The sequence below is a fragment of the Macaca mulatta genome, chromosome 3 (assembly GCF_049350105.2).
Source record: "Macaca mulatta isolate MMU2019108-1 chromosome 3, T2T-MMU8v2.0, whole genome shotgun sequence".
NCBI lineage: Eukaryota > Metazoa > Chordata > Mammalia > Primates > Cercopithecidae > Macaca > Macaca mulatta.
The window spans coordinates 44,627,047-44,654,102 of record NC_133408.1 but is presented as its reverse complement, the minus strand read 5'-3'; the positions used below and the strand labels follow the sequence as shown (position 1 = coordinate 44,654,102).

Here is a 27,056-nt window from a genome sequence, read left to right as displayed (position 1 = left end):
AGCACTTGGGGAGGCCGAGGTGGGTGGATCACGAGAGTCAGGAGATCGAGACCATCCTGGCTAACACAGTAAAACCTCGTCTCTACTAAAAATACAAAAAATTAGCTAGGCGTGGTGGCAGGCGCCTGTAGTCCCAGCTACTCAGGAGGCTGAGGCAGAAGAATGGCGTGAACCCAGGAGGCGGAGCTTGCAGTGAGCCGAGATTGTGCCACTGCACTCCAGCCTGGGCTACAGAGCGAGGCTCTGTTTCAAAAAAAATAAATAAATAAAATTTAAAAATAAATAAATAGGCCAGGCGCAGTGGCTGACGCCTGTAATCCCAGCAATTTGGGAGGCCAAGGCGGGTGGGTCACGAGGTCAGGAGATCAAGACCATCCTGGCTAACACGGTGAAACCCCATCTCTACTAAAAATACAAAAAATTAGCCAGGCGTGGTGGCAGGCACCTGTAGTCCCAGCTACTCCGGAGGCCGAGGCGGAGCTTGCAGTGAGCTGAGATTGCGCCACTGCACTCCAACCTGGATAACAGAACAAGACTCCATCTCAAAAAAATAAACAAATAAATTTAAATAAATAAATAAATAAAATAAAAATAGAAATAAAACTATTAGCCAGACATAGTGGTGCACGCTTGTCGTTCTAGCTACTTGGGAGGCTGAGGTGGGAGAATCGATTGAGCCCAGGGGTTCAAAGCTGCAGTGAGCTATGATTGCACCACTGCACTCCAGCATGGGTTACAGAGGAAGACCCTGTCTCAAAAAAAAAAAAAAAAAACTCCACAGTTTTTTTTGAGGTCTTTAGTATGAGTTCTTCTGTGCTAGCTGAGGTTTTAAAAATGTGCACTGTGTTAAACAATTATTTAAAGTAAATGGTTTAAAGTCATTTAAACTAAATGACTTTAATTATAAAAGAAAACAAATAACAGGCTGGGTGAGTGGCTCACGCCTGTAATCCCAGCACTTTGGGAGGCAGAGACTGGTGGATCAGTTGAGGTTGGGAGTTCAAGACCAGCCTGGGCAACACGATGAAACCCTGTCTCTACTGAAAATACAAAAATTAGCCAGGCATGGTGACGGGCGCCTGTAACCCCAGCTACTCTGGAGGCTGAGACGCGAGAATCCCTTGAACCTGGGAGGCAGAGGTTGCAGGGAGCCAAGATTGGGTCATTGCACTCTAGCCTGGGTGACAAGAGTGAAGCTCCATCTCAAAAAAAAAAAAAAAAAAAAAAAAAAAAATTACCAGGCATAGTGGCTTACTCCTGTAATCCCAGCACTTTGGGAGGATGAGGTGGGCGGATCACCTGATGTCAAAATGCCTGTAATCTCAGTTACTTGGGAGGCTGAGGCAGGAGAATCACTTGAACCCAGGAGGCAGAGGTTGCCACGACTCCGCCATTGCACTCCAGCCTGGGCAACAAGAGTGAAACTCCATCTCAAAAACAAAACAAAACAAACAAAAAATAAAGTTTTATTTTGATGTCTAAAGTATGAGCTCTTCTGTACTAGCTGATGTTTTAACAATGTGCACATTGTTAAACAATCATTTAAAGTAAATGATTTAAAGTCATTTAAGTTAAATGACTTTAATTAAAAAAAAAATCAGGCCAGGCACAGTGGCTCACACCTGTAATCTCAGCACTTTAGGAGGCCGAGGCAGGTGGATCACGAGGTCAAGAGATCAAGACCATCCTGGCCAACATGGTGAAACCCCATCTCTACTAAAAATACAAAAATTAGCTGGGCATGGTGGCGTGTGCCTGTAATCCCAGCTACTTGGGAGGCTGAGGCAGGAGAATTGCTTGAACCCGGGGGTAGAGGTTGTAGTGAGCCGAGATCACACCACTGCATTCCAGCCTGGTGACACAGTGAGACTCCATCTCAAAAAAAAATGTACTGTCTTGTTCCTCCACATCTTTATGGCACTTAGTGGACCTGTGGACTGGTAGAATGGAGAACACAAAGTTCATTCTCCTCATTGTACAGGTGAGTAATGAGGAAAAAAAGGCTTAATGACTTAGCAACATCACAGGGCCCATTGGTGACTAAGCTGGGGCCAGGTTGGCAGCAGAAGTCGGCAGTTCCCGGGCTTCTATCCCAGTGTGCCTTCCACTATACCACGCTTCCAATGCAAAATGTCAGCAAGGTTTACATAATTAAGAGAAAACAGTCCTTTTCTTTGGGTCATCAGACACTTGTATTCGAAGGGATCCAGAACCTTCCTTGGGGTTTTTATTCTTCTCATTAAGATGGCAAATTAGGGTGGGCACAGTGGCTCACACCTGTAATCCCAGTACTTTTTGAAAGGCCAAGGCCAGAGGATCACTTGAGTCCAAGAGTTCAAGACCAGCCTGGGCAACATAGCAAGGCCCCGTCTCTACAAAAAAGTTAGCTGGGTGTGACGGCACATGCCTGTGTTCCCAGCTACACAGGAGGCTGAGGCAGGAGGATCTGTTGAGCCCAGGAGGTTGAGGCTACAGTGAGCTATGATTGTTCCACCACTGCAATCCAGCCTGGGTGACAGAGTGAGACTCAAAAAAAAAAAAAAAGCAGAAGATAAAAAGAAAGATGATAAATTATATTAACATACTACAAGAATTAGCCAGGGGTGGTGGCGTGCACCTGTAGTCGCAGCTATTTGGGACTCCACCGCTTGAGCCCGGGAGGTTAACTGCAGTGATCCAAGATCTTGCCACTGCATTCCAGCCTGGGTGATAGAGTGAGACCTTGTCTCTAAATAAATAAATAAGAGAAGGAACTATAAACAAATATTGAACCTTAATTGGCTGGGCACAGTGGTTCACGCCTGTAATCTCAGCACTTTGGGAGGCCGAGGCGGGCGGATCACGAGGTCAGGAGATCGAGACCATCCTGGCTAACATGGTAAAACCCTGTCTCTACCAAAAATACAAAAAATTAGTCAGGCGTGGTGGCGGGCGCCTGCAGTCCCAGTTACTCGGCAGGCTGAGGCAGGAGAATGAACCCAGGAGGCGGAGCTTGAGGGAGCCAAGATTGCACCACTGCACTCCAGCCTGGGTGACAGAGCGAGACACCGTCTAAAAAAAATAAAAAATAAAATAAAAATTGAATGTTAATTAATAATATGCGGCCGGGCGCGGTGGCTCAAGCCTGTAATCCCAGCACTTTGGGAGGCCGAGACGGGCGGATCACGAGGTCAGGAGATCGAGACCATCCTGGCTAACACAATGAAACCCCGTCTCTACTAAAAATACAAAAAAATTAGCCGGGTGAGGTGGCGGGCGCCTGTAGTCCCAGCTACTCGGGAGGCTGAGGCAGGAGAATGGCGTAAACCCGGGAGGCGGAGCTTGCAGTGAGCCGAGATAGCGCCACTGCACTCCAGCCTGGGCGACAGAGCGAGACTCCGTCTCAAAAAAAAAAAAAAAAAAAAATTAATAATATGCATTCTGGCCTTTCTGTGCTACCCACAGAGAGGTCTCTCTGGTGTTGTTCTGGATTATCATCGTAACTTAAAGAGAAACTTTCACAATGTCCAGAGCCCTTGATGTCCTGCAAATTAAGGAGGAGGATGTCTTTACGTTCCTTGCAGCGGGAACCCACTTAGGTAGCACCAATCTTGACTTCCACATGGAACAGTACATCTATAAAAGGAAAAGTGATGGCATCTACATCCTAAATCTGAAGAGGACCTGGGAGAAGCTTCTGCTGGCAGCTTGTGCCATTGTTGCCATTGAAAACCTTACTGATGTCAGCGTCACATCCTCCAGGAATACTGGCCAGAGGGCCGTGCTGACGTTTGCTGCTGCCGCTGGAGCCATTCCAATCTCTGGCCACTTCACTTCTGGAACCTTCACTATCCATATCCAGGAAGCCTTTCAGGAGCCACAGCTTCTTGTGGTTACTGACCCCGGGGTTGACCAACACCCTCTCACAGAGGCATCTTATGTTGACCTACCTACCTTGCTCTGTGTCACACAGATTGTCCTCTGCACTATGTGGACATTGCCGTCCCAAGCAACAACAAAGGAGCTCACTCAGTGGGTTTGAAGTGGTGGATGCCGGCCCAGGAAGTTCCGCTCATCTGTGGCACCATTTCCCGTGAACACCCGCGGGAGGTCATGCCTGATCTCTACTTCTTTTCTTTTTTTCTCCAGATAGAGTCTCACCCTGTCACCCTGGCTGGAGTGCGATGGCGCGATCTCAGCTCACTGCAACCTCCGCCTCCTGGGTTCAAGCGATTCTCCTGCCTCAGCCTCCCGAGTAGCTGGGACTACAGGCACCTGCCACCACACCCGGCTAATTTTTTGTATTTTTAGTGGAGACGGGGTTTCACTGTGTTAGCCAGGATGGTCTCGATCTCCTGACTTCGTGATCCACCCGCCTCGGCCTCCCAAAGTGCTGGGATTACAGGCGCGAGCCACCGTGCCCAGCCGGTGATCTCTATTTCTATAGAGATCCTGAAGATGTTGAAAAAGAACAGGTTGGGCCAGGAGCAGTGGCTCACGCCTGTAATCTCAGCACTTTTGGAGACCGAGGTAGGTGGATCACGAGGTCAGGAGTTCGAGATCAACCTGGCCAACATGGTGAAACTCCATCTCTATTAAAAATACAAAATAAAATTAGCCAGGTATGGTGGTGCGTGTCTGTACTCCCAGCTACACGGGAGGCTGAGGCAGGAGGATCTCTTGAACCCAGGAGGCGGAGCTTGCAGTGAGCTGAGATCCGGCCACTGCACTCCAGCCTGGGCGACAGAGCGAGACTCTATCTCAAAAAAATTAAAAAATAAAAATAAAATAAAAAGCTGTCTGCTGCTGAAAAGGCTGTGACCAAAGAGGAATTTCAGGGTGAATGGACTGCTCCAGCTCCTAAATTCACTGCTACTCAGCCTGAGGTTGCAACTGGTCTGATGGTGTGCAGGTGCCCTCTGTGCCTATCCAGCAGTTCCCTACTGAAGACTGGAGCAGTCAGACTGCCACGGAAGACTGGTTTGCAGCTCCCACTGCTCAGGCCACTGAATGGGTAGCAGCAACCACTGAATGGCCTTAAGGTGTTCTTGCATGGGCTCTTAAGCAACGTGGAAATAAGGTTGACGTAATATAAACATCAGTTTCTAAAAAAAAAAAAATGCAGTCTGAAGTGTTGAAGGGTAAAATGCACTGATTTCTGTAACTTCTTTAGTTTTTTGGGTTTTTTTTGGTTTGGTTTGGTTTCGTTTTGAGACGGAGTCTCTCTCTGTCGCCCAGACTGGAGGGCTGTGGCGCGATCTTGGTTCACTACAAGCTCCACCTCCCGGGTTCACACCATTCTCCTGCCTCAGCCTCCTGAGTAGCTGGGACTACAAGCGCCCATCACCGCGCCCGGCTAAGTTTTTGTATTTTCAGTAGAGACGGGGTTTCTCCGTGGTCTTTCCTGACCTCGTGATCCACCCGCCTCGGCCTCCCAAAGTGCTGGGATTACAGGCGTGAGTCACCGCGCCCAGCTCTGTAACTTCTTTTGAATTGAATTTAAAAATGAGGTGAATTAGGCCGGGCGTGGTGGCTAACGCCTGTAATCCCAGCACTTTGGGAGGCCGAGGTGGGCGGATCACAAGGTCAGGAGATTGGGACCATCCTGGCTAACACAGTGAAACCCCGTCTCCATTAAAAATACAAAAAATTAGCCGGGCGCGGTGGCGGGCGCCTGTAGTCCCAGCTACTCAGGAGGCTGAGGCAGGAGAATGGCGTGAACCCGGGGGGCGGAGCTTGCACCTCAGCGACAGGGCGAGACTCCGTCTCAAAAAAAAAAAAAAATGAGGTGAATTGTTGAATGGATAAACGTATAGATACGTGGTAAAGCAAGTGTAATAAAATGTTCATTGCAGAATTTAGGTTGACATACGGCTGTTCACTGTATATTTCTTTCAACTTTTCTGTGTATTTGAAAATTTGTAGGCTGGGTACAGTGACTCACGCTTGTAAACCCAGCACTTTGAAAGGGTGAGGCGGGTGGATCACTTGAGATCAGAAGTTCGAGACCAGCCTGGCCGACATGGTGAAACCCCGTTGCTACTAAAAATACAAAAATTAGCCAGGCATTGTGACTTGTACCTGTAATCCCAGCTACCCAAGAGACTGAGGCTTGAACCCAGGAGGCAGAGGTTGCAGTGAGCTGAGATCGCACCACTGCACTCCAGCCTGGGCGACAGAGCGAGACTCCATCTCTAAAAAAAAAAAAAGAAAAGAAAGAAAAGGCCGGGCGCGGTGCCTCACACCTGTAATTCCAGCACTTTGGGAGGACAAGGCGTGTGGATCATGAGGTCAGGAGATGGAGACCATCCTGGCTAACATGGCGAAACCCCAGTTACTCAGAAGGCTGAGGCAGGAGAATTGCTTGACCCCAGGAGGCGGAGGTTGCAGTGAGTGGTGATCGCTCCACTGCACTTCAGCCTGAGCAACAAGGAGACTCCATCTCAAAAAAAAAAAAAAAAAAATTGTATAATAAAATGCTAGGGCCGAGCGTGGTGGCTCACGTCTGTATTCCCAGCAATTTGGGAGGCTAGGGTGGGCAGATCACCTGAGGTCAGGAGTTTGAGACCAGCCTGGCAAATGTGGCGTAAACCCAGTCTCTACTAAAAACACAAAAATTGGCCAGGTACGGTGGCTCACGCCTGTAATCCCAGCACTTTAGGAGGCTCAGGCAGGCGGATCATGAGGTCAGGAGTTCAAGACCAGCCTGGCCAACACGTTGAAACCCCATCTCTACTAAAATTACAAAAATTAGCTGGATGTGGTGGCAGGTGCCTGCAATCCCAGTTACTTGGGAGGCTGAGGCAGGAGAATCGTATGAGCCCAGGAGGCAGAGGTTCCACTGAGCAGAGATCACACCACCATACTCCAGTCTGGGTGACAGAGCAAGATTCTGTCTCACAACAGAAACAAAATCAAAAGAAAGGAGAGGTATAGGCACCAAGAATACACTTCTCGTCGTTATCACCTCCACGCATTGTCATCACAGGGCAGCCGGTTAACAAAAGTGGTTTGTCTTGTAACTATTCCTGGCTGTTCACACTAGTGGAAATTGACCCAGTTATAGACCCTGTGCGGGTTTATGGCCACACAGACTCCCTGCTCTGATACGGCTGCTCATACAATGATCCGCATGACCTGGGAGGCCCCTTCTCTCTTCGGCTTTGTGGTATCTCCCATTTCTGCCTCTTGTAGCTTCTTTCTTTTGGTTTATTTCCTTCTACTGAAGCAACATATGTTCCAGCAGCTTTCTGGGATGTGGTGTGTGGGAGGTAAAACTTTTTTGAGAACTTGCCTGAAAATGTTCTTATTTTATCCGCCTACTTGATCAATAGTTTGACTATGAGCAGAATTCTTGTGTGAAAACTTTTTTCCTTTAGAATTTTTCTGAAGGCATTGCTCCACCCTTGTAACTGCTGGGAAACCCCAAACCATTCTATTTCCTGTTTCCTTAAACCATGTGTTTTCTCTTTGGAAGCTTATAGGATCTTATCTGTTGCCATTGTTCTCAAGTTTCCCAATGATGTACTCTAGGTTGCGACTGTTTCAGTCACTGGGTTGGACTTTACATCTGTAAACTGCTGTCATTCAGGTCTGGGAAATTTCCTTTCTTTTTTTTTTTTTTTTTTTTTTTTGAGACGGAGTCTGGCTCTGTCGCCCAGGCTGGAGTGCAGTGGCTGGATCTCAGCTCACTGCAAGCTCCGCCTCCCGGGTTTGCGCCATTCTCCTGCCTCAGCCTCCCGAGTAGCTGGGACTACAGGCGCCCGCCACCTCGCCCGGCTATTTTTTTGTATTTTTTAGTAGAGACGGGGTTTCACCGTGTTAGCCAGGATGGTCTCGATCTCCTGACCTCGTGATCCGCCCGTCTCGGCCTCCCAAAGTGCTGGGATTACAGGCGTGAGCCACCGCTGCCTAGAACTTCTGAGCTCAAGTGATCCTCCCACCTCAGCCTCCCGGGTACCTGGGACTATGGGCGGGTGCCACCACACTCAGCTAATTTTTGTTTCTTTTTTGTAGAGGGGGGTCTCACCATGTTGCCCAAGTTGGTCTCAAACTCCAGGGCTCAAGCAATTCTTCACCTTAGCCTCCCAAAGTGCTGGGATTATGGGCGTGAGCCACCATGCCCACCCACCCAGTCCCAGCTTTTCAATTGAGTATTTTTAATTTCTGCTAAATTGCTTTTAATTTCCACAAGTTAAAAAAACACGAAAAACTTTCTATTGCTTCCTTTTTAGGTAGAACCCCTTCTTATTCATGAATGAATAATATTATCTTATTTCTAGCCTTAAAAATAACCATTTACTGGCCAGGCACGCCTGTAATCTCAGCACTTTGGGAGGCTGAAGCGGGCGAATCAGGAGGTCTGCGGTTCGAGACTAGCTTGGCCAATATGGTGAAACCCTGTCTCTACTGAAAAATACAAAGATTAGCCAGGTATGGTGGTGCGTGTCTGTAGTCCCAGCTACTCAGGAGGCTGAGCCAGGAGAATCACTTGAACCTGGGAGGTGGTGGTTGCAGTGAGCCGAGATCATGCCACCCCACTCCAGCCTGGGTGACAGAGTGAGACTGTGTCTCAAAAAAAAAAAAAAAAAAAAAAAAAAAAATATATATATATATATATGGGTCTAAATATATATAAGATCTATCTCTACCTAAAAATATATATAAATACATATTTACATATAAATATAATATAGGCTGAGTGCAGATAATCCCAGCACTTTGGGAGGCCAAGGCCAGTGGATCGCCTAAGGTTCGGAGTACAAGACTAGCCTGGCCAACTTGGTGAAAACCTGTCTCTACTAAAAATATAAAAATTAGCCAGGCATGGTGGCAGGTACCTGTAATCCCAGCTACTCAGGAGGCTGAGGCAGGAGAATAGCTTGATCCCGGGAGGTGGAAGTTGCAGCATGCCGAGAACACACCACTGCACTCCATCCTGGGTGACAGAGTGAGACTCCAGCTCAAAATATATATTATATAACATATTTATAAATATATAGTAATATATATTTATAAAGTAATATATATTTTAATATATAGTAATATATTTATTTATAAATAATATATATTTATATAAATAAAAAATGTATATTTTTTCCAGAGATGGGGTCTTGCTATGTTGTCCAGGCTGGTTTCAAATGCCTGGACTCAAACAATCCTCCTACCTCAGTCTCCCAAACTGCTGAGATTACAGATGTGAGCCATGGCGCCTGGCCCCATGTTGACATCTGTTTGTTTTTTACCTCCTGCCCTGGACAGATTCCACTCTCCACCCTCTTCCCTCCTCCCCAGAGGAAAACCGTCAGCATGGAACCATGAAGGAAGGGATTGGGGAGGCTCAAGATTCAGCCTACTAAATCTCTGTTTTTATGTTTTGTATTCCAGGCCCTATGCCTGGTCCTAAGGCCAAATACCCTGTGTTTCACTCTCTCTAGAGTGGAATCACGTCTTTTGTAGGTGAAGGGTAGGGTGGCCCCCTTGCCGAGTGCATAACAGGCGGCCATGCAGGTCTCCTGCTGCTTTTCAGCTTTCATCAGTCTTCCTTATCCTACTCTCCCCTTACTCCTAGTTCCCTAAGGCCAGGGTGCCATCAATCCCAGCTCTTAAATGACTCTTTCATGTAGATCTGTTTTTTTTTTTTTTTGAGACGGAGTTTCGCTCTTGTCGCCCAGGCTGTAGTGCAATGGTGCGATCTCAGCTCACTGCAACCTCCGCCTCCTGGGTTCAAGCGATTCTCCTGCCTCAGCCTCCCAAGTAGCTGGGATTACAGGCGCCTGCCACCACACCCAGCTAATTCTTGTATTTTTAGTAGAGATGGGGTTTCACCATGTTGACCACGCTGGTCTCAAACTCCTGACTTCAGGTGATCCACCCTCCTTGGCCTCCCAAAGTGCTGGGATAACAGGCACGAGCCACTGGGCCCAGCCTAGGTCTAGTGTTGACCTGCTCTTCCCACTGCCAGTACACTACAGGTGGCTAAGTCAGTTACAACCATTCTGTCCACACATTCCTTCTTTCTTAATCCCTCTGTTCTAGGTTTCTGCCTTTTATTCCAGAAGTCCCCTTTCTGGAGGTCTACTGGGATGTTGGGTAGAAGTAAAATGAGACACCTACAATCCAATCTGTAATCTTAACCTGGAAATGAATACTATATGTTAATTACCCATTGTGTGTCTGCCCCACTAGAATGTAGGCTTTAGAATGCAGAATAGCAGGGATCTTTTTCGTTCTTTTCACATTCTAACATCTAAGCAGCCAGGGGAGTGGAATGAATGAATGGCCTTGAATGGAGGACCTAGGCAGGGTGTACAATTGCATCCATAATAGGCGCTCAAAAAATAAATATATAAAACATTTAGAAACACATATGGTTGCCGCAGGTGATGGCTCACGCTTGTAATCCCAACACTTTGGGAGGCCCGAGGTTGGCAGATCACTTGAGGTCAGGGGTTCGAGACCAGCCTGGCCAACATGGTGAAACCCCATCTCTACTAAAAACACAAAAGTTACCTGGGTGTGGTGGTGCACACCTGTAATCCCAGCTACTTGGGAGTTGTAGTGAGCTGAGATCGTGCCACTCTACTCCAGCTTGGGCGACATAGTGAGCCTCCATCTCAAAAACATAAAATAAAATAAGAAGAAAAGAAATACACATGGTCTAATAGAGTATCATTTGCATTTATTATTATTATTTTTTTGAGATGGAGTTTTGCTCTTGTCGCCCAGGCTGGATGACACCATCTTGGCTCACTGCAACCTCCACCTCCCCGGTTCTAGCAATTCTCCTGCCCCAGCCTCCTGAGTAGCTGAGATTACAGGCGCCCACCATCACGCCCAGCTAAATTTTGTATTTTTAGTAGAGACGGAGTTTCACTATGTTGACCAGGCTGGTCTTGAACTCCTGACCCCAGGTGATCCACCCGCCTCGGCCTCTCAAAGTGCTGGGATTACAGGTGTGAGCCACTGCGCCGGCCACATTTATTAATTTTAATTTAAGCTGCACATAATGGCTCACGCCTATAATCTCAGCAGTTTGGGAGGCTGAGGCTGGCACATCACTTGAGTCCAGGAGTTGAAGACCAGCCTGGGCAACATAGCAAAAAATATACAAAATTACATACAAAAATTATCCTTGTGTGGTGAGGTGCACCTGTGGTCCCAGCTACTCGGGAGGATCACTGAGCCCAGGAGACAGAGGCTGTAGTGAGCTGTGATTATACCACTACTCTCCAACCTGGGTGTCGAAGGCAGACCCTGTCTCAAAAAAACCCACAATTTTTTAAAAATTAACTTTTTGGATCATTTGTTGCTATGGGGAATATTCCAAGCAGATACTGAAGCCTAAAGTTGGACAACTGTTCTCACTCAGTTTTAAATTAACTGGTTTTCTTTTTTTTTTTTTTTTGAGACGGAGTCTTGCTCTGTCACCCAGGCTGGAGTGCAGTGGCCGGATCTCAGCTCACTGCAAGCTCCGCCTCCCGGGTTTACGCCGTTCTCCTGCCTCAGCCTCCCGAGTAGCTGGGACTACAGGCGCCCGCCACCTCGCCCGGCTAGTTTTTTTGTATTTTTTAGTAGAGACGGGGTTTCACCGTGTTAGCCGGGATCGTCTCTCGATCTCCTGGCCTCGTGATCCGCCCGTCTCGGCCTCCCAAAGTGCTGGGATTACAGGCTTGAGCCACCGCTCCCGGCCAATTAACTGGTTTTCATATGTGGGTTGTACATTAATTTAATTAATTTTTTTGAGACAAGGTCTCCCTGTCACCCAGGCTGGAATGCAGTAGCTCGATCATAACTCACTGCAGCCTCAACCTTCTGGGCTCAGGAGATCCTCCTGCTTTGGCCTCCCAAGTAGCTGGGACAACAGGGGCATGCTACCACACCTGGCTAATTTTTTTTAGAGATGGGGGTCTTGCTATGTTGCCCAACCTGGTCTTGAATTCCCGGCTTCAAGCAACCCTCCCACCTCAGCCTTCCAAGGTGCTGTGATTACAGGAATGAACCACTGCATCTGGCATATTTATTTTATTTTTGGAGATGGAGTCTTGCTCTGTTGCCCAGGCTGGAGTGTGGAGTGCAGTGGCACGAAAAAAAAAAAAAAAAAGAGTTCCAACAGCAGACTGGGCAGCATGGGGAAACTCCACTTCTACCAAAAATAGAAAAATCAGCCAGGTGTGGTGGCACCTGCCTGTAGTCCCAGCAACTTGGGAGGCCGAGGTGGGAGCTTGCTAGAGCCCAGGAGTTTGGGACCAGACTGGGCGACATAGTGAGATCCTGCCTCTATTTTATAAAATCAAACAAAAAAAAGTTACACCGACTATATATGACTTCTTAATTTTGCTTACAAAACGTTCATTATGCATATCAAAAGATAACTAAGAGGAAATATACCAAAATATTTGCACTTTCACCATCTAATGGCCATTATCTCCAGAACTTGGTACAAAGTACGAGGCATAGCACTAAATAAATTAAAAACAAGTAACAGAAAATGCATATGCGACCCAGGAGAACATGGAACACTTTTTTTGTTTTTTTGTTTTTTTTGAGAAGAAGTCTTGCTGGTCGCCCAGGCTGGAGTGCAGTGGTGAGATTTCGGCTCAATGCCACCTCCACCTCCCGGGTTCAAGCGATTCTCATGCCTCACCCTCCCGAGTAGCTGGGATTACAGGCATCCGCTGCCATGCACGGCTAATTTTTTTGTGTTTTTAGTAGAAACGGGGATTCACCACATTGGCCAGGCTGATCTCGAACTCCTGACCTCACGTGGATCCGCCCAGCTTTGCCTCAAAAAGTGCTGGGATTACAGGTGTAAGCCACCACGCCCGGCCGGCAACACATTTTTTTGACTGAATGGACATGGTTATTGCTGAATAAGGGTATGGTGTATGATTTTATTCTTCCTTATAGTTTTAGATTCTGAATTTCCTAAAAGGACCTAATGTCATTGCACATAGTTATTACATGAAGATAACGAAACGGGGGATGGAAATCAGTGCCCTCCGATGGCCCCGAGCCGGAGTTAGTGACAGGGAGCGTGGCTCCTGCAACCACAGTCCCTCTTTTTTTTTTTTTTTTTTTTTTAAGACGGACTCTCACTCTGTTTCCCAGGCTGGAGTGCAGTGGTGCGATCTCGGCTTACTGCAACCTCTGCCTTCTGGGTTCAAGCGATTCTCCTGTTTCAGCCTCCCAAGTAGTTGGGATTAAAGGTGCCTGCCACCACATCCGGTTAATTTTTGTATTTTTTATTTATTTATTTTTTGAGACGGAGTCTCGGTCGGTATCCCAGGCTGGAGTGTAGTGGCGCCATATCAGCTTGCTGCAACCTCCACCTCCTGGGTCCCGGTTCAAGCAATTCTCCTGCCTCAGCCTCCCGAGAAGCTGGGATTACAGGCACCCGCCACCATGCCCAGCTACTTTTTTTTTTTTATTTTTAGTAGAGATGGGGTTTCACCATGTTGGCCAGGCTGGTCTTGAACTCCTGACCTCGTGATCCACCTGTTTCAGTTTCCCAAAGTGCTGGGATTACAGGCGTGAGCCACCATTTTGTATTTTTTTTAGTAGAGATGGGGTTTCACCACGTTGATGAGACTGGTCTCGAACTCCTGAACTTGTAATCCACCCGCCTCGGCCTCCCAACCAAAGTGCTGAGATTACAGGCGAGAGGTGAGCCACGGCGCCCAGCCACCACAGGTTCCTTTTTTTTGAGACGGAGTCTGGCTCTGACTCCAGGCTAGAGTGTAGTGGCGCCCTCTCAGCTCACTGCAACCACCGCCTCCCAGGTTCAAGCAATTCTCCTGCCTCAGCTTCCTGAGTAGCTGGGACTACAGGTGCGCGCCTCCACGCCCGGCTAATTTTTGTATTTTTAGTACAGACGGGGTTTCACCATGTTGGCCAGGATGGTCTCAATCTCTTGACCTTGTGATCCTCCCTCCTCGGCCTCCCAAAGTGCTGGGATTACAGGCGTGAGCCACCGCGCCCGACTGACAGGTTCCTCTTAAAGCCTAAACCGTGAACCCCAGGGAAAGGACCTGCAGGTCCGGCCACGCCCAGGCCTCCTTAGCGCGCCAAGATGGCGGCCGCCGCTCCCCGCGGTCGGAGCCGAGCGGTCCCGAGCGCTTCCGAGCATTCCCGAAGTCCAGAGAAACTCCGGGAGCGGCGCGGGCGGGAGCGGCCCCGCCCGGAACCTGGGAGCGGCGACGCCGGCGCGGGGGAGGGGAGGCCGGATGTGAGTGGAGCGGCCATTTCCTGTTTCTCTGCAGTTTTCCTGAGCTTTGGGTGGTGGCCGCTGCCGGGCTTGAGCTTCCAGTCCGCGGAGGGCGAGGCGGCGTGGACAGCGGCCCCGGCACCCAGCGCCCCGCCGCCCTCAAGCCGCGCGCTCGTCCGCCGCGCCCCGAGCCCGCCGCTTCCTATCTCAGCGCCCTGCCGCCGCCGCCGCGGCCCAGCGAGCGGCCCAGATGCAGGCCATCAAGTGTGTGGTGGTGGGAGACGGGTGAGTGCGCGGCCGGGGCCGGACTGGGGACGGCGGGGTCGGGCGCGGGCGGGGGTCTGGCCCGGACTGAGACCCAGGCAGGCAGGCCGCCCGCTGCGGGCTCGCGTAGGCTGTGGGCCTGGGCCTGTATCGCGGGGCGGGGGCCGCGGGCTGGCGCCCCCACTGGACCCTGACTTCCCGGGCGGCGCGTGCCAGGTTCCGGCTCTGGATGGAGGAGGGCCTTGCCGCTCGCCGGCCGGAGGGAAAAGTGAACTCCACCCTCCGGCTTTCTTCCCGGACGCCGCCCGCCGCCCTCCTCGGGAGCGCTCGTAGAGGAAGCGCTCTTGGAGATTTTGACCATTTTTCCAAAAAGGGACTCTTTCTTGTTTTTTGCATGAACCTCTCAATTCGCCTTGAGAGCTGTGTTGGGAACGCGGCGGTCAAGTCGATATTTGATGCATGCTTGATTGTGCGGGCCTCTTTGGTGCCCCCAAACTTTTCTTTAGAAAAATATATTTTTTTTCATAGACCGGTTCTCGCTGTGTTGCACAGGCCGGTCTCGAACTCCTGGGTTCAGGCGATCCTCCCATCCCAGCCTCCCAGAAATGCTGGGATTACAGGCGTGTGCCACCACGCCTGGCTAATCTTTAAAACTTTTTGTAGAAATGGGGGTTGGGGGTCTCGCTGTGTTGTCCAGGCTGGTCTCGAATTGCTGCGCTCAAGTGATCCTCCTGCCTCTCAGCCTCCAAAAGTGCTGGGGTGACACCGCGCCCGGCTTCTAAACTTATTTTCGAGCAGGATTTTTCAACTTACACTTCTGCCACTGTTAGGATTCTTAAAATTGTTGTTTTCGCCTATTCCGTGGAGAAAGTTTTTAAGATGCTGGCTGGGAGGAGCCGGCTGTAAGGGGCACTGTTTTTTCTTTTCTTTCTTTCTTTCTTTTTTTTTTTTTTTAACGTGGTGTGGTCATTGATAAACTGTTCTTTGCTTAACGCGTTAGGTATGGGATGTAGCAGAACTGGCCCCCTGTGACTCCAGGCATTGCTTTTCATGACTGTCTGTGGTGGTTACAGGCCCTGGAGGAAGACAAGACTTGTCTTATGCAGTTTTTTCTCCCATAGAAACAAGAATCTCAGTGTAACCCAAGCAAAATCGCGCGTCTCAGCGTTGCTTGTATAGGTTAGTGTTAGCAAGGAAGAATTACTACCAGTTTAATAAAACTCAGTGCAACTGGTACATGTTCCAGTAAAGTCCAAGGCAAGCTCTGGCATCACGGTTAACTGGTTGATATTCTTCAAACTTGTCATTAGGACAGATTTTGGTTCTTGCAATTCAGATGCAAGAAGGATAATTAGACAACTGATTTTTGTAAGATGCCCATCTGTCATATTTGTCTTGGAAATGTGAAATAATATTATTAATGCCTCATAATTCTGTTTATATAATAACTAAAAATTCTAACTTTCACTTATTTAAGAGTATGTAGGCTATCCAAGGGTTTTTTTTTTTTTTTTTTTGTGAGACGGAATCTCATTCTATTGCCCAGGCTGGAGTGCAGTGGCACAATTGCGGCTCACTGCAACCTCCGCCTCCCAGGTTCAAGCGATCCTCCTGCCTCAGCCTCCCTAGTAGTTGGGATTATAGGCATGCGCCACCGTGCCAGGCTAATTTTTGTATTTTTTAGTAGAAACGGGGTTTCACCATGTTGGCCAGGCTGGTCTCGAACTCCTGACCTCAGGTGATCCACCCGCCTGGGTCTCCCAGAGTGTTGGGATTACAGGTGTGAGCCACCGCGCCCAGCCCAATTTTTTTTTTTCTTTCTTTCTTTTTTTTTTTCTTTTGAGACAGGGTCTCACTCTGTTGCCCAGCCTGGAGTGCAATGGCGCTCTCTCTGTTCCTGCAACCTCTGCCTCCCGGGTTCAAGCAATTCTCATGCCTCAGCCTCCCAAGTACCTGGGATTACAGGCACACATCACCACACCCAGCTAATTTTATTTATTTATTTTTTATTTTTTTGGTAGAGATAGAGTTTCGCCATGTTGGCCAGGATGGTCTCAAACTCCTGACCTCAAGTGATCCCCCCGCCTCGGCCTGTTTTTTTTTTTTATAAGTCATATTGCTGATAATTATTTGAAAAATGCTGAAACTAAAACATAAGCATAGCAGATACGTTTATTTAATACTAACCGATTAAGGACCTCTGCTGTTTGAATTGGCTGTTTTATCTAGTCAGATAACTTGTCGAATGCCTATCCTGGAATCTGGACCCTCCCTTCAAATACCCACTCCACCGCTTACATGGGGTAACCCTAAGCACATCCCCCACCTCCCAGGAGAGGTGGTTCAGCGGGAGGTCAACAAGAGTAAACAAGATGTTGGTTATTAACTACTTTGCAGGTGCCCCTTGCTGAGTGCTTAGTAAGTGCCTGGTACTGTTACTGCGGTTTCTACGACAGAGGCTCTGTGAGGGAGTATTAGGTTTAAAAACCTGTGGCCTTGAGTTTTCAGTCTGTTTTTTTTTTTTAATTAGTTATGAGCATTTGATCAAGCACAGTTTTGTTTTGTTTTTTTTGAGACAGAGTCTCGCTCTGTCGCCAGTTCTGGAGTGCAGTGGCGCAATCTTGGCTCACTGCAAGCTCCGCCTCCCGGGTTCACGCTGTTCTCCTGCCTCAGCCTCCCGAGTAGCTGGGACTACAGGCGCTCGCCACCACGCCCGGCTAATTTTTTTGTATTTTTAGTAGAGACGGGGTGTCACCGTGTTAACCAGGATGGTCTTGATCTCCTGACCTCGTGATCTGCCCGCCTCGGCCTCCAAAGTGCTGGGATTACAGGCTTGAGCCACCGTGCCTGGCCAAAGATGTATCTCTAATAGTTTCTGTTTTTGCTTTTTTTTTTTTTTTTTTTTTGAGACAGGGTCTCACTGTTGCCCAGGCTGGAGTGCAATGGCAGAATCTCAGTTCACCACAACCTCCACCTCCTGGGTTTCAAGCGACCCTCCCACCTCAGCCTCCCGAGTAGTTGGGACTACAGGCACATGTGTCTACACCTAGCTAATTACAGGCGTGGTGGGACACGCCTGTAATCCCAGCTACTCAGGAGGTTGAGGCAGGAGAATCGCTTGAATCTGGGAGGTCGAGGTTGCAGTGAGCCAAGATTGTACCACTGCACTCCAGCCTGTGTGACAGAGGGAGGATCACAAGGTCAGGAGATCGAGACCACAGTGAAACCCCGTCTCTACTAAAAATACAAAAAATTAGCCGGGCGCGGTGGCGGGCGCCTGTAGTCCTAGCTACTCAGGAGGCTGAGGCAGGAGAATGGCGTGAACCCAGGAGGCGGAGCTTGCAGTGAGCCGAGATCGCGCCACTGTACTCCAGCCTGGGCAACAGCGTGAGACTCCGTCTCAAAAAAAAAAAAAATAAAAAAATAAAGGGGATACACCATCGTCAATTCCTGCTTTGACCCTTTGCCTGGACCATGGCAGTGTCCTTTCAGGCTGTACCTCCATCCTGCCCTCCTGTGCCTCTGCTTACACTGGGCTCCAAAGGAAACTACTGCTCCTTGTCTCATCCCTAGGGGTGTTTCTGTCTTCTCATTGCTAGTCTTTGGATGCCTTGCCATCTTGTTTGCTCCTTAACTCTGCCTACAGCTTTGTGAATAATTCCTTCATGAAAATCTCTATTCGAATCTTCTGGGATGAATTTTTTTCTTCTGGGACCCTGACTGATAGAGACTGGTAATACACCCATATGAAAATATGTTAGCCGGGCGCGGTGGCTCACGCCTGTAATCCCAGCACTTGGGGAGGCCAAGGCAGGAGGATCACCTGAGGTCAGGAGTTTGAGACCAGCCTGGCCAACATGGTGAAACCCTGTTTCTACTGAAAGTACAAAAATTAGCTGGGCATGGTGGCGGGTGCCTGTAGTGCCAGCTACTCTGGGGGCTGAGGCAGGAGAGTGGCGTGAACCTGGGAGGCGGAGCTTGCAGTGAGCCGAGATCGCACCACTGCACTCCAGCCTGGGTGACAGGGCAAGACTCCTTCTCAAACAAAAAGAAAAAAATTCTAGATTTCCTGAATAGCAATTTAATTGAGATTGGCCATGAAATATGACATAGGGTTAATACTTTTTTTTTTTTTTTTTTTGAGACGGAGTCTGGCTCTGTCGCCCCGGCTGGAGTGCAGTGGCCGGATCTCAGCTCACTGCAAGCTCCGCCTCCCGGGTTCATGCCATTCTCCTGCCTCAGCCTCCCGAGTAGCTGGGACTACAGGCGTCCGCCACCTCGCCCGGCTAGTTTTTTTTGTATTTTTTAGTAGAGACGGGGTTTCACCGTGTTAGCCAGGATGGTCTGGATCTCCTGACCTCGTGATCCGCCCGTCTCGGCCTCCCAAAGTGCTGGGATTACAGGCTTGAGCCACCGCGCCCGGCCAATACCTTTTTATTCTAAGATAGTTGTTTCTGAGCATGGGCTCTATGATACTGTTTTTCCTCCACCTTACTGCTGCCCCACCCTGTAACTTTCACTTAGTGGACCTTTGCCCCAAGATTTCTCTCAACTTTTCTTAGGTAAGACAGTATCACCTGGGCACGATGGCTCACGCCTGTAATCCCAGTACTTTGGGAGGCCAAGGCGGGCAGATTGCCTGAAGTCAGGAATTCGAGACCAGTCTGGCCAACATGGTGAAACCCTGTCTCTACTAAAAATACAAAAAAATTAGCCAGAGATGGTGGTGGGTGCCTGTAATCCCAGCTACTCAGGAGGTTGAGGCAGGGGAATTGTTTGAACCAAGGGAGGTGGAAGTTGCAGTGAGCCGAGATCACGCCACTGCACTCCAGCCTGGGTAACAGAGCGAGACTCGTCTCAAAAAAAAGACAGCATTTTACATTCAGGTATTTATAAACAACAGTTTTATTTTTTATTTGTTTATATTTTATCTTGGCTCACTGCAGCCTCTGCCTCCTGGGTTCAAGTGGTTCTACTGCCTCAGACTCCCGAGTAGCTGGGATTACAGGCGTGCTCCACCACACTGGCTAATTTTGTATTTTTAGTAGGAACAGGGTTTCTCCATGTTAGCCAGGCTGGTCTCAAACTCCTGACCTCAGGTTATCCACCCGCCTTGGCCTCCCAAAATACTGGGATTACAGGCGTGAGCCACTATGCCTGGCAATTTTTTGTATTTTTAATAGAGATGGGGTTTTACCATGTTCACCAGGTTGGTTTCAAACTCCTGACCTTAGGTGATCTGCCTGTCTTGGCCTCCCAAAATGCTGGGATTACGGGTGTGAGCCATCATCCCTGGTCTAAACAATTGCTTTATCTTTATTTTTATTTTTATTTTTTAAATTGCTTATTATTATGTTTTGAGACGGAATCTCCCTCTGTCACCGAGGCTGGAGTGCAGTGGCGCGATATGGGCTCACAGCAACCTCTGCCTCCTGGGTTGAAGTGATTCTCTTGCCTCAGCCTCCTGAGTAGCTGGGATTACAGGCACCCACCACTGCGCCCGGCTAATTTTTGTATTTTTATTAGAGATGGGGTTTCACCATCTTGGCCAGGCTGGTCTCAAACTCCTGACCTCAGGTGATCCACCCGCCTCAGCCTTCCAAAGTGCTGGGATTACAGGCGTGAGCCACCACGCCCAGTCTTATTTTGAAAAAGAATAGGGGTTGTGTGCAGTTAGATATAAATTCTTATTTTTGAACTCTTGTGTGTTCAGCTGGCTTGTATCAGCCACACCAGGGTTAGACTTGATTCTAGAAAGGTGGTCTAAAGTAAAGCCTGCTTCAGACTTCAGCTCAGTTGTACATGGTGTCTTCAGCCTGAATGAGAAACTTTATGCAGTATCTTAATTTTTGAAGTCTCTAGTGGTGATAATGGCTAGCTTTCTTTCTTTTTTTTTGTTTTGTAGAGACAGAGTCTTGCTCTGTCTCCAGGCTGGAGTACAGTGGCACAATATCAGCTCCCTGCAACCTCTACCTCCCAGGTTCAAGCAATTCTCCTGCCTCAGCCTCCCACCACGCCCAGCTAATTTCTTTTGTATTTTAGTGGAGATGGGATTTCACCGTGCTGCCCAGGCTGGTCTTGAACTCCTAAGGTCAGGCAGTCCACCCACCTCACCCTCCCAAAGTGCTAGGATTGTAGGTGTGAGCCACCGCACCTGGCCTGTGGCTAGTTTTCTTTACATTGATTGTGAAGTCAGCTATTAGTGGTAGAACATCATAATTTTAGATTAGGTTTTGTGTTTATTTAGCGCTGAACTACTCTAGTGGTATATTTTTCCGGACAGATTTTATCTGCATAATTAATGCAATTATACATACGGTCTACCGTTACATAATCCCCATACCTTATTTCTCAGTGTAAATTGAAGACCTTTATGCAAGATCTTTAATTTATTCAATAAGTATGAATATATATTTGACAGTTACTAAATTCTGCCTTGTCCTTAAGATCTACATACTTTTTTTTGTTTGTTTTTTGAGTCAGAGTCTTGCTCTGTTGCCCAGGCTGGAGTGCAGTGGTGTGATCTCGGCTCACTGCAACCTCCACCCCCCGGCCTCAAGCAATACTTCTGCCTCAGCCTCCTGAGTAGCTGGGTTTACAGGCGCCTGCCACCACACTCAACTAATTTTTTGTGTTAATAGAGATGCGGTTTCACTATGTTGGTCAGTCTGGTCTTGTACTCCTGCCTGAAGTGATCCACCTGCTTTGGCCTCCCAAAGTGCTGGAATTACAGGCAAGAGCCACCGCGCCTGGCCAAGATCGCTTTTTTTTTTTTTTTTTTTTTTTTTTTTGAGACGGAGTCTCACGCTGTTGCCCAGGCTGGAGTGCAGCGGCGCGATCTCGGCTCACTGCAAGCTCCGCCTCCTGGGTTCACGCCATTCTCCTGCCTCAGCCTCCTGAGTAGCTAGGACTACAGGCGCCCGCCACCGCGCCCGGCTAATTTTTTGTATTTTTAGTAGAGACGGGGTTTCACTGTGGTCTCGATCTCCTGACCTTGTGATCCGCCCGCCTCGGCCTCCCAAAGTGCTGGGATTACAGGCTTGAGCCACCGCGCCCGGCCAAGATCGCTTTTAAGACAGCAGTATATGCTGTGTATTTTGGTTTGCAATTGTAATTGTCATTGGAAGAGTTTGGCTTTTCTGTCCTAAGATCAACGTGTCTTTAAAAAAAGGCAGTGCAGAAAGTTGTTATTTTTGAGCTTCCTGGGTCTTTTTTTTTTTTTTTTTTTTACATGAGGAAATTCCTAGTGTTTCCAGATTTATTGATTGTGTGTGCTTTTAAGTTTTGGTTTATAGATTTCAGGAAGTAACACTCCCCTCAAAAAGTAAGTAAAAAGTTCTGTTGGCTGGGCGTGGTGGCTCACAGCTGTAACCCCAGCACTTTGGAAGGCCAGGTGGGTGGATCTCCTGAGGTCAGGAATTCGAGACCAGTCTGGCCAACATGGCAAAACCCCATCTCTACTTAAAAAAAAAAAAAAAAAAAGCTGGATGTGGTGGCACTTACCTGTACTCCCAGCTACTTGGGAGGCTGAGGCAGGAGAATTGTTTGAACCCAGCAGGCGGAGGTTGTGGTGAGCCAGGATTGCACCACTGGGCTCCAGCCTGGGAGACAGAGCCAAGACTCTGTCTTTTAAAAAAAAAAAAAAAAAAAGTTATCTTAATGGAGAAATGAAGAGCATAATAGGAACATAAGTTATTTGCTTTCATTGTGGTTATTTCTACAGGATAGGGCAGGGGAAGCACAGATAGGTTAAGAAAAATTGTAGCATCATGAACTAGGGGGAAATCCAATGTAGAAATGGCATGAACTTTCTTCCAGCCCACTCATGTTGTTTCCTAGAGTGATGACATCGCTCAATGATTGAAAAGAGGTTGAACTGAGCAGTTAATTATATAAAGTTAGAAATTCCAAAGCAAGTAGTAACTTCCAGAAATTCTCCAGCAGCATGAGTCAAGACTTATGGCCAAATATGGCTTCCATTCTTCATGAAGGAAAGGCCATGGAAAGGCTGTGACATTGCCCAGTGCAGATGTTGACTTGGTTTGTGGAAGCGCAGTGTGGACAAGGAAGGAATAAATACGCTAATAGGAATGGAATAACCTTTTTCTTTTACCCATTTTAAGAAATTAAGTAAAAGTTTTCATCAAAAGACTTAAAGAGGAGTTGATTTTATTTTTTAAGATTGCACTTAGTTTAAAGGTAAGGTTACACTTTAAGAATTCTATAATCATGTTTTTATAAGACATAGATTTGTAACAAATAGTGACTGGTAATAAAATTTCAGTCAATATCAGGTTATGCCAGTGTCTTGAATTTCTTGACAGTTGAGCCTTTCTCAGCTAAAGATGTCATTTGGTAAAGGAAGTTTTAGAGGATGTTAGACACAGCTGGTTGCATTTATAGTAGTAGCTTTGTTCCTCATATGCATAGAAGAGACATAGGACAGGATCGTAAAAGAAGTGATATGACGTTTTATCATAACAGTCAAAACCTTGAAGCAGCTTATTCTTGACACTGAGTGGCAACTGTTGTTAAGGTTTTTACACAACCTTTATCTTTCTTTTTTTGAAACGGAGTTTCACTCTTGTTGCCCAGGTTGGAGTGCAATGGTGCAATCTTGGCTCACTGCAACTTCTGCCTCCTGGTTTGAGGCGACTCTCCTGCCTCAGCCTCCCGAGTAGCTGGGATTACAGGCATGCACCCCCAGCTAATTTTGTAGTTTCTCCATGTTGGTCAGGCTGGTCTCGAACTCCTGACCTCAGGTCACCTGCCCGCCTTGGCCTCCCAAAGTGCTGGGATTACAGGCGTGAGCCACCGTGCCCAGCCAACCTTTATCATTTTTAAAAAGGTCCCTTAGAGCCTTAGGCTCCACTTTCTTCCTCAGGTGCCACATCTAAACCATGGCTAAGCGATGCTTGTTCTGCCTCCGAGTTCAAGCAGTCCATGAAACAGCCCACTTGTCTTCACTGTCCAGTCGCCATTCTTGGTCCAGGCCACCCTGGGTGGCCCCTGAGCTGTAGCAGCAGCTTCCATGTGTGCCTGCCTTGAGTGAGTCCCTGGCATTCTCAGGCCTCCTGCCACACTGCAGCTGGAGGCTTCTTCTAAAATCCAGTGCTTTCTTGGCAACTTAAAACCTGTGACTTTCCAAGTAGGATCTTGTCCCCACGTCCTTAACAAGAAGAGGTAACATATTTCCCTATACCACTGCTTACTTCTTTTTTTTATTCTTGAGATGAGGTCTTGCTTTGTCACCTAGGCTGGGATGGAATGGTGTGATCACAGCTCACTGCCACCTCTAATTCCTGGGCTGAAGGGATCCTCTTCCTTCAGTCTCCTGAGTAGCTGGGACTACAGGCACGTGCCACCACGCCCCGCTTATTTTTGAATTTTTTTATGGAAACAGGGTCTCCCTGTGTTGCCCAGACTGGTCTTGAACTCCTGGGCTCAGCGATCCTCCCACCTCATGCTCCTGTGCTGAGATTACAGCCTCCTGTGCTGGGATTACAGGCCTAAGCCACCACACCAGGCTTTTATTTTTTAATATAAAAAATTTTATTTTTTTGAGACAGGGTCTCACTTTGTCCCTCAGGCTGAATGCAGTGGTGCAATCTTGGTTCCCTGCAGCCTTGACCTCCCTCCTGGGTTCAAGTGATCCTCCTGCCTCAGCCCCTCAAATAGCTGAGACTACCGGTGCACACTGCCACACCCACCTAATTTTTGTATTTTTAGTGGAGACCGGGTTTCTCTCCATGTTGGCCAGGCTGGTCTTGAACTCCAGGGATCAAGCAATCCGTCCGCCTCAGCCTCCCAAAGTGCTAGGATTATAGGCATGAGCCAACATGCCTGGCCTAAAAATATTTTTTTCAGCTCTAGAAATGTTAGCTCTTTTGCTGTACATTTCCAGAGCTGCTTTAATAATAACAGTTATCACACCCATAATTTCATGTGATGATTGCATTTCTATTTTATTTTTTTGAGACGGAATCTCGCTCTGTCTCCCAGGCTGGAGTGCAGTGGCGTGATCTCGGCTCACCGCAAGCTCTGCCTCCTGGGTTCACGCCATTCTCCTACCTCCGCCTCCCAAGTAGCTGGGATTACAGGCGCCTGCCACCATGCCCAGCTAATTTTTTGTATATTTTGGGTTTCACTGTGTTAGCCAGGATGGTCTCGATGGTCTCGATCTCTTGACTGTGTGATCCGCCTGCCTCGGCCTCCCAAGGTGCTAGGATTACATGCATGAGCCACCGCGCCCGGCCATATTCCTTATTTTTAAATTTCATGACTGCACTTACTCCATGAGGTCTTGTTCATTAATATATTTTTAGCACCTCGTGTGCTTCTGGTGTATGTAGCACACGGTTGGTATAAATTGAAATTGAATTAATGCTCACAGTAGTTTGGGGATGGAGCTGGTAGTTTTGCATTAATTTTGCAGGTAAAAAAACAGACATGAGGAAGTTGAAACTTGCCAAGAAAATTACAGCCAGTACGTGCTAGAATTGGCCCTGGGTCTCAAATCTAGGCTTTTGACTCCAAAGCTTAGGCTCCTGCTCATACAGGTTTATTTTCACATTCTAAGCTTTTAACAAAATGTATGTCCAATGAGTCATTTCTGTTTAGAAAGCCTTTAGGAGTTGGAAGCTACTTCCTGGTGATGTAATGTTTGACTCTCTGAAGTCTTTGGAATGGTGAGTTCCAACTTTTGTTAAGCCCTCAATAATGTCATGAGTGAATGAGAATTGGCAAGACTGGCTGGGCCTGTAATCTGCCTTGAGTGTGAGGGAAAATGGAAAAGCGCTTAACTTTATGGTGAATTCTCATTTATAGTAGTTGAGATTGAACGACAAAAATCTTACAAATTATGACACTGATGTATCGTGACCTTGGTAAACTGACAGCACAGCAGACAGAAGGGCTCATTAAGGAGAGCACTTGGCTAACTGAACCCTCAGGATGCTAGAGACTTGAGCTTTCATATAAACCCTTAAGCTTGTCTTGTCAATGGTGTAAAAATTGGAGACCTTTATGTTTTGCTAATGTTGTGGTGGTCTTAGTTATTAGGTGATAGCTTCTTGAAAAACATTCCAGGTGGTTGGGAGACTTTCAGCCACCACTCTGACTTCTGCCTGGTGACACACTGGTAATACTAGGATTAGTCTCTACCCATTACGAATTGTGCAGGTGGTGCTCCTTTCTCTGAAGTATTTCTACACACTTCTTTGTTTGGAAAGTTTAACTCCCATCCTCTCTGAGCTATTGATTAATATGTCTGGGATGTATTGTGATAGCCCCTGCTTATAGACTTACGAGGCTGTGTGAGGACTGGGGCGGGGGGAGGTGGCAGTTGAATACAGCTGAATTAATGTGATGGCAGTTATGGGTGGTGGTTTATTGACTAAGCACTTTCTCTCAAGAGAACAGTCATTGCCGATTGCCAGAGGGGAGGCTCTAGGGATGTGGTGGGATTTTTGAGCTGTGCCACTTAAGGCAGCAAAATAAGTTACTTAGAGAAGTACAGGTGGCCAAAAAAAGCTGTGCTTGTGTATTAGTATTAAAATACCTTTAGGCTGGGTTTGGTGGCTCACGCCTGTAATCCTAGCGCTTTGGGAGGTCCACGTGGGCGGATCACTTGAAGTCAGGAGTTTGAGACCAGCCTGGCCAACATGGCGAAAATCCATCTCTACTAGAAATAAAAAAAAATTAGCCGGGCGTGGTGGTGGGCACCTGTAATCCCAGCTATACTTGGGAGGCAGAGGCTGCAGTGAGCCAAGATGGTGCCACTGCACTCCAGCCTGGGCGACAGCATGAGACTCAGTCTCAAAAAAAAAAAAAAAGTCTTCGGGATCAAACTTAAGATTCTTGGATGAAAGACTCTACAGATGTTCACAGAAGAGACGTGAAGTTTTAAAATCTTGTTTCTCTTGAATCTTGTACATCGGTAACAACTGTTTCTTGACTATTAATGCTAACACCAGGTACCTAAACAGAACGTGATGGTTCCTGACTCTACCTTTCTGAGAAATTCTAGTTTGTTTACTTTAAATTTCAGGGTACAAATGTGTATGTGGTGATAAAGGGTTATAGAAAACATTGAAAACATTTTCTTTAATGCTAAGCGTGTGATGTATATGCCTTTATTGTTTTTTTCTCTAGAGATTATTTGACAGAATAATGAAAGCTAAGATTACATTCATGTTGACTAAGCAACCTTTTTTCTCTTTCTCTTTAGAGCTGTAGGTAAAACTTGCCTACTGATCAGTTACACAACCAATGCATTTCCTGGAGAATATATCCCTACTGTGTAAGTATCTTGAATTGAATTGGGAACTAACTTGTCTGTGTTACGGTTTTCACATTCCTTTGACCATTTGTTTTGCTGTAGAGCCATCTTTAATCCTCATATGAACAGATACTAAGTTTTTCTTAAACATTCACTGAAATCTATAAGGTATTTTAGGCTTTTAAAAAATAGGGTGGGATGTGGTGATCCCACCACTTTGGGAGGCTGAGGCGGGTGGGTCAGCTGAGGGTCAGGAGTTTGAGACCAGCATGGCCAACGTGATGAAACCCCGTCTCTACTAAAAGTACAAAAAATTAGCTGGGTGTG

At 47.5% G+C, this 27,056-nt stretch overlaps 1 protein-coding gene and 1 pseudogene across 2 annotated transcripts in view; both read left to right on the top strand.

Moving 5' to 3' along the window:
• Positions 1–3,502: 3,502 nt before the first annotated feature.
• On the top strand, positions 3,503–5,020 carry LOC106997345 (small ribosomal subunit protein uS2 pseudogene; annotated as a pseudogene).
• Positions 5,021–14,236: 9,216 nt separating this feature from the next.
• The window catches only part of RAC1 (Rac family small GTPase 1), a 30,776-nt gene continuing 17,956 nt past the window's right edge, over positions 14,237–27,056 (top strand). For both annotated transcript variants that reach the window (XM_015133269.3, XM_015133268.3), the window contains exons 1-2: positions 14,237–14,470; positions 26,679–26,750. In XM_015133269.3, the coding sequence (XP_014988755.1) occupies positions 14,436–14,470; positions 26,679–26,750 (107 nt within the window). In that variant the 5' untranslated portion in view covers positions 14,237–14,435. The remainder of the gene's footprint in view (positions 14,471–26,678; positions 26,751–27,056) is intronic.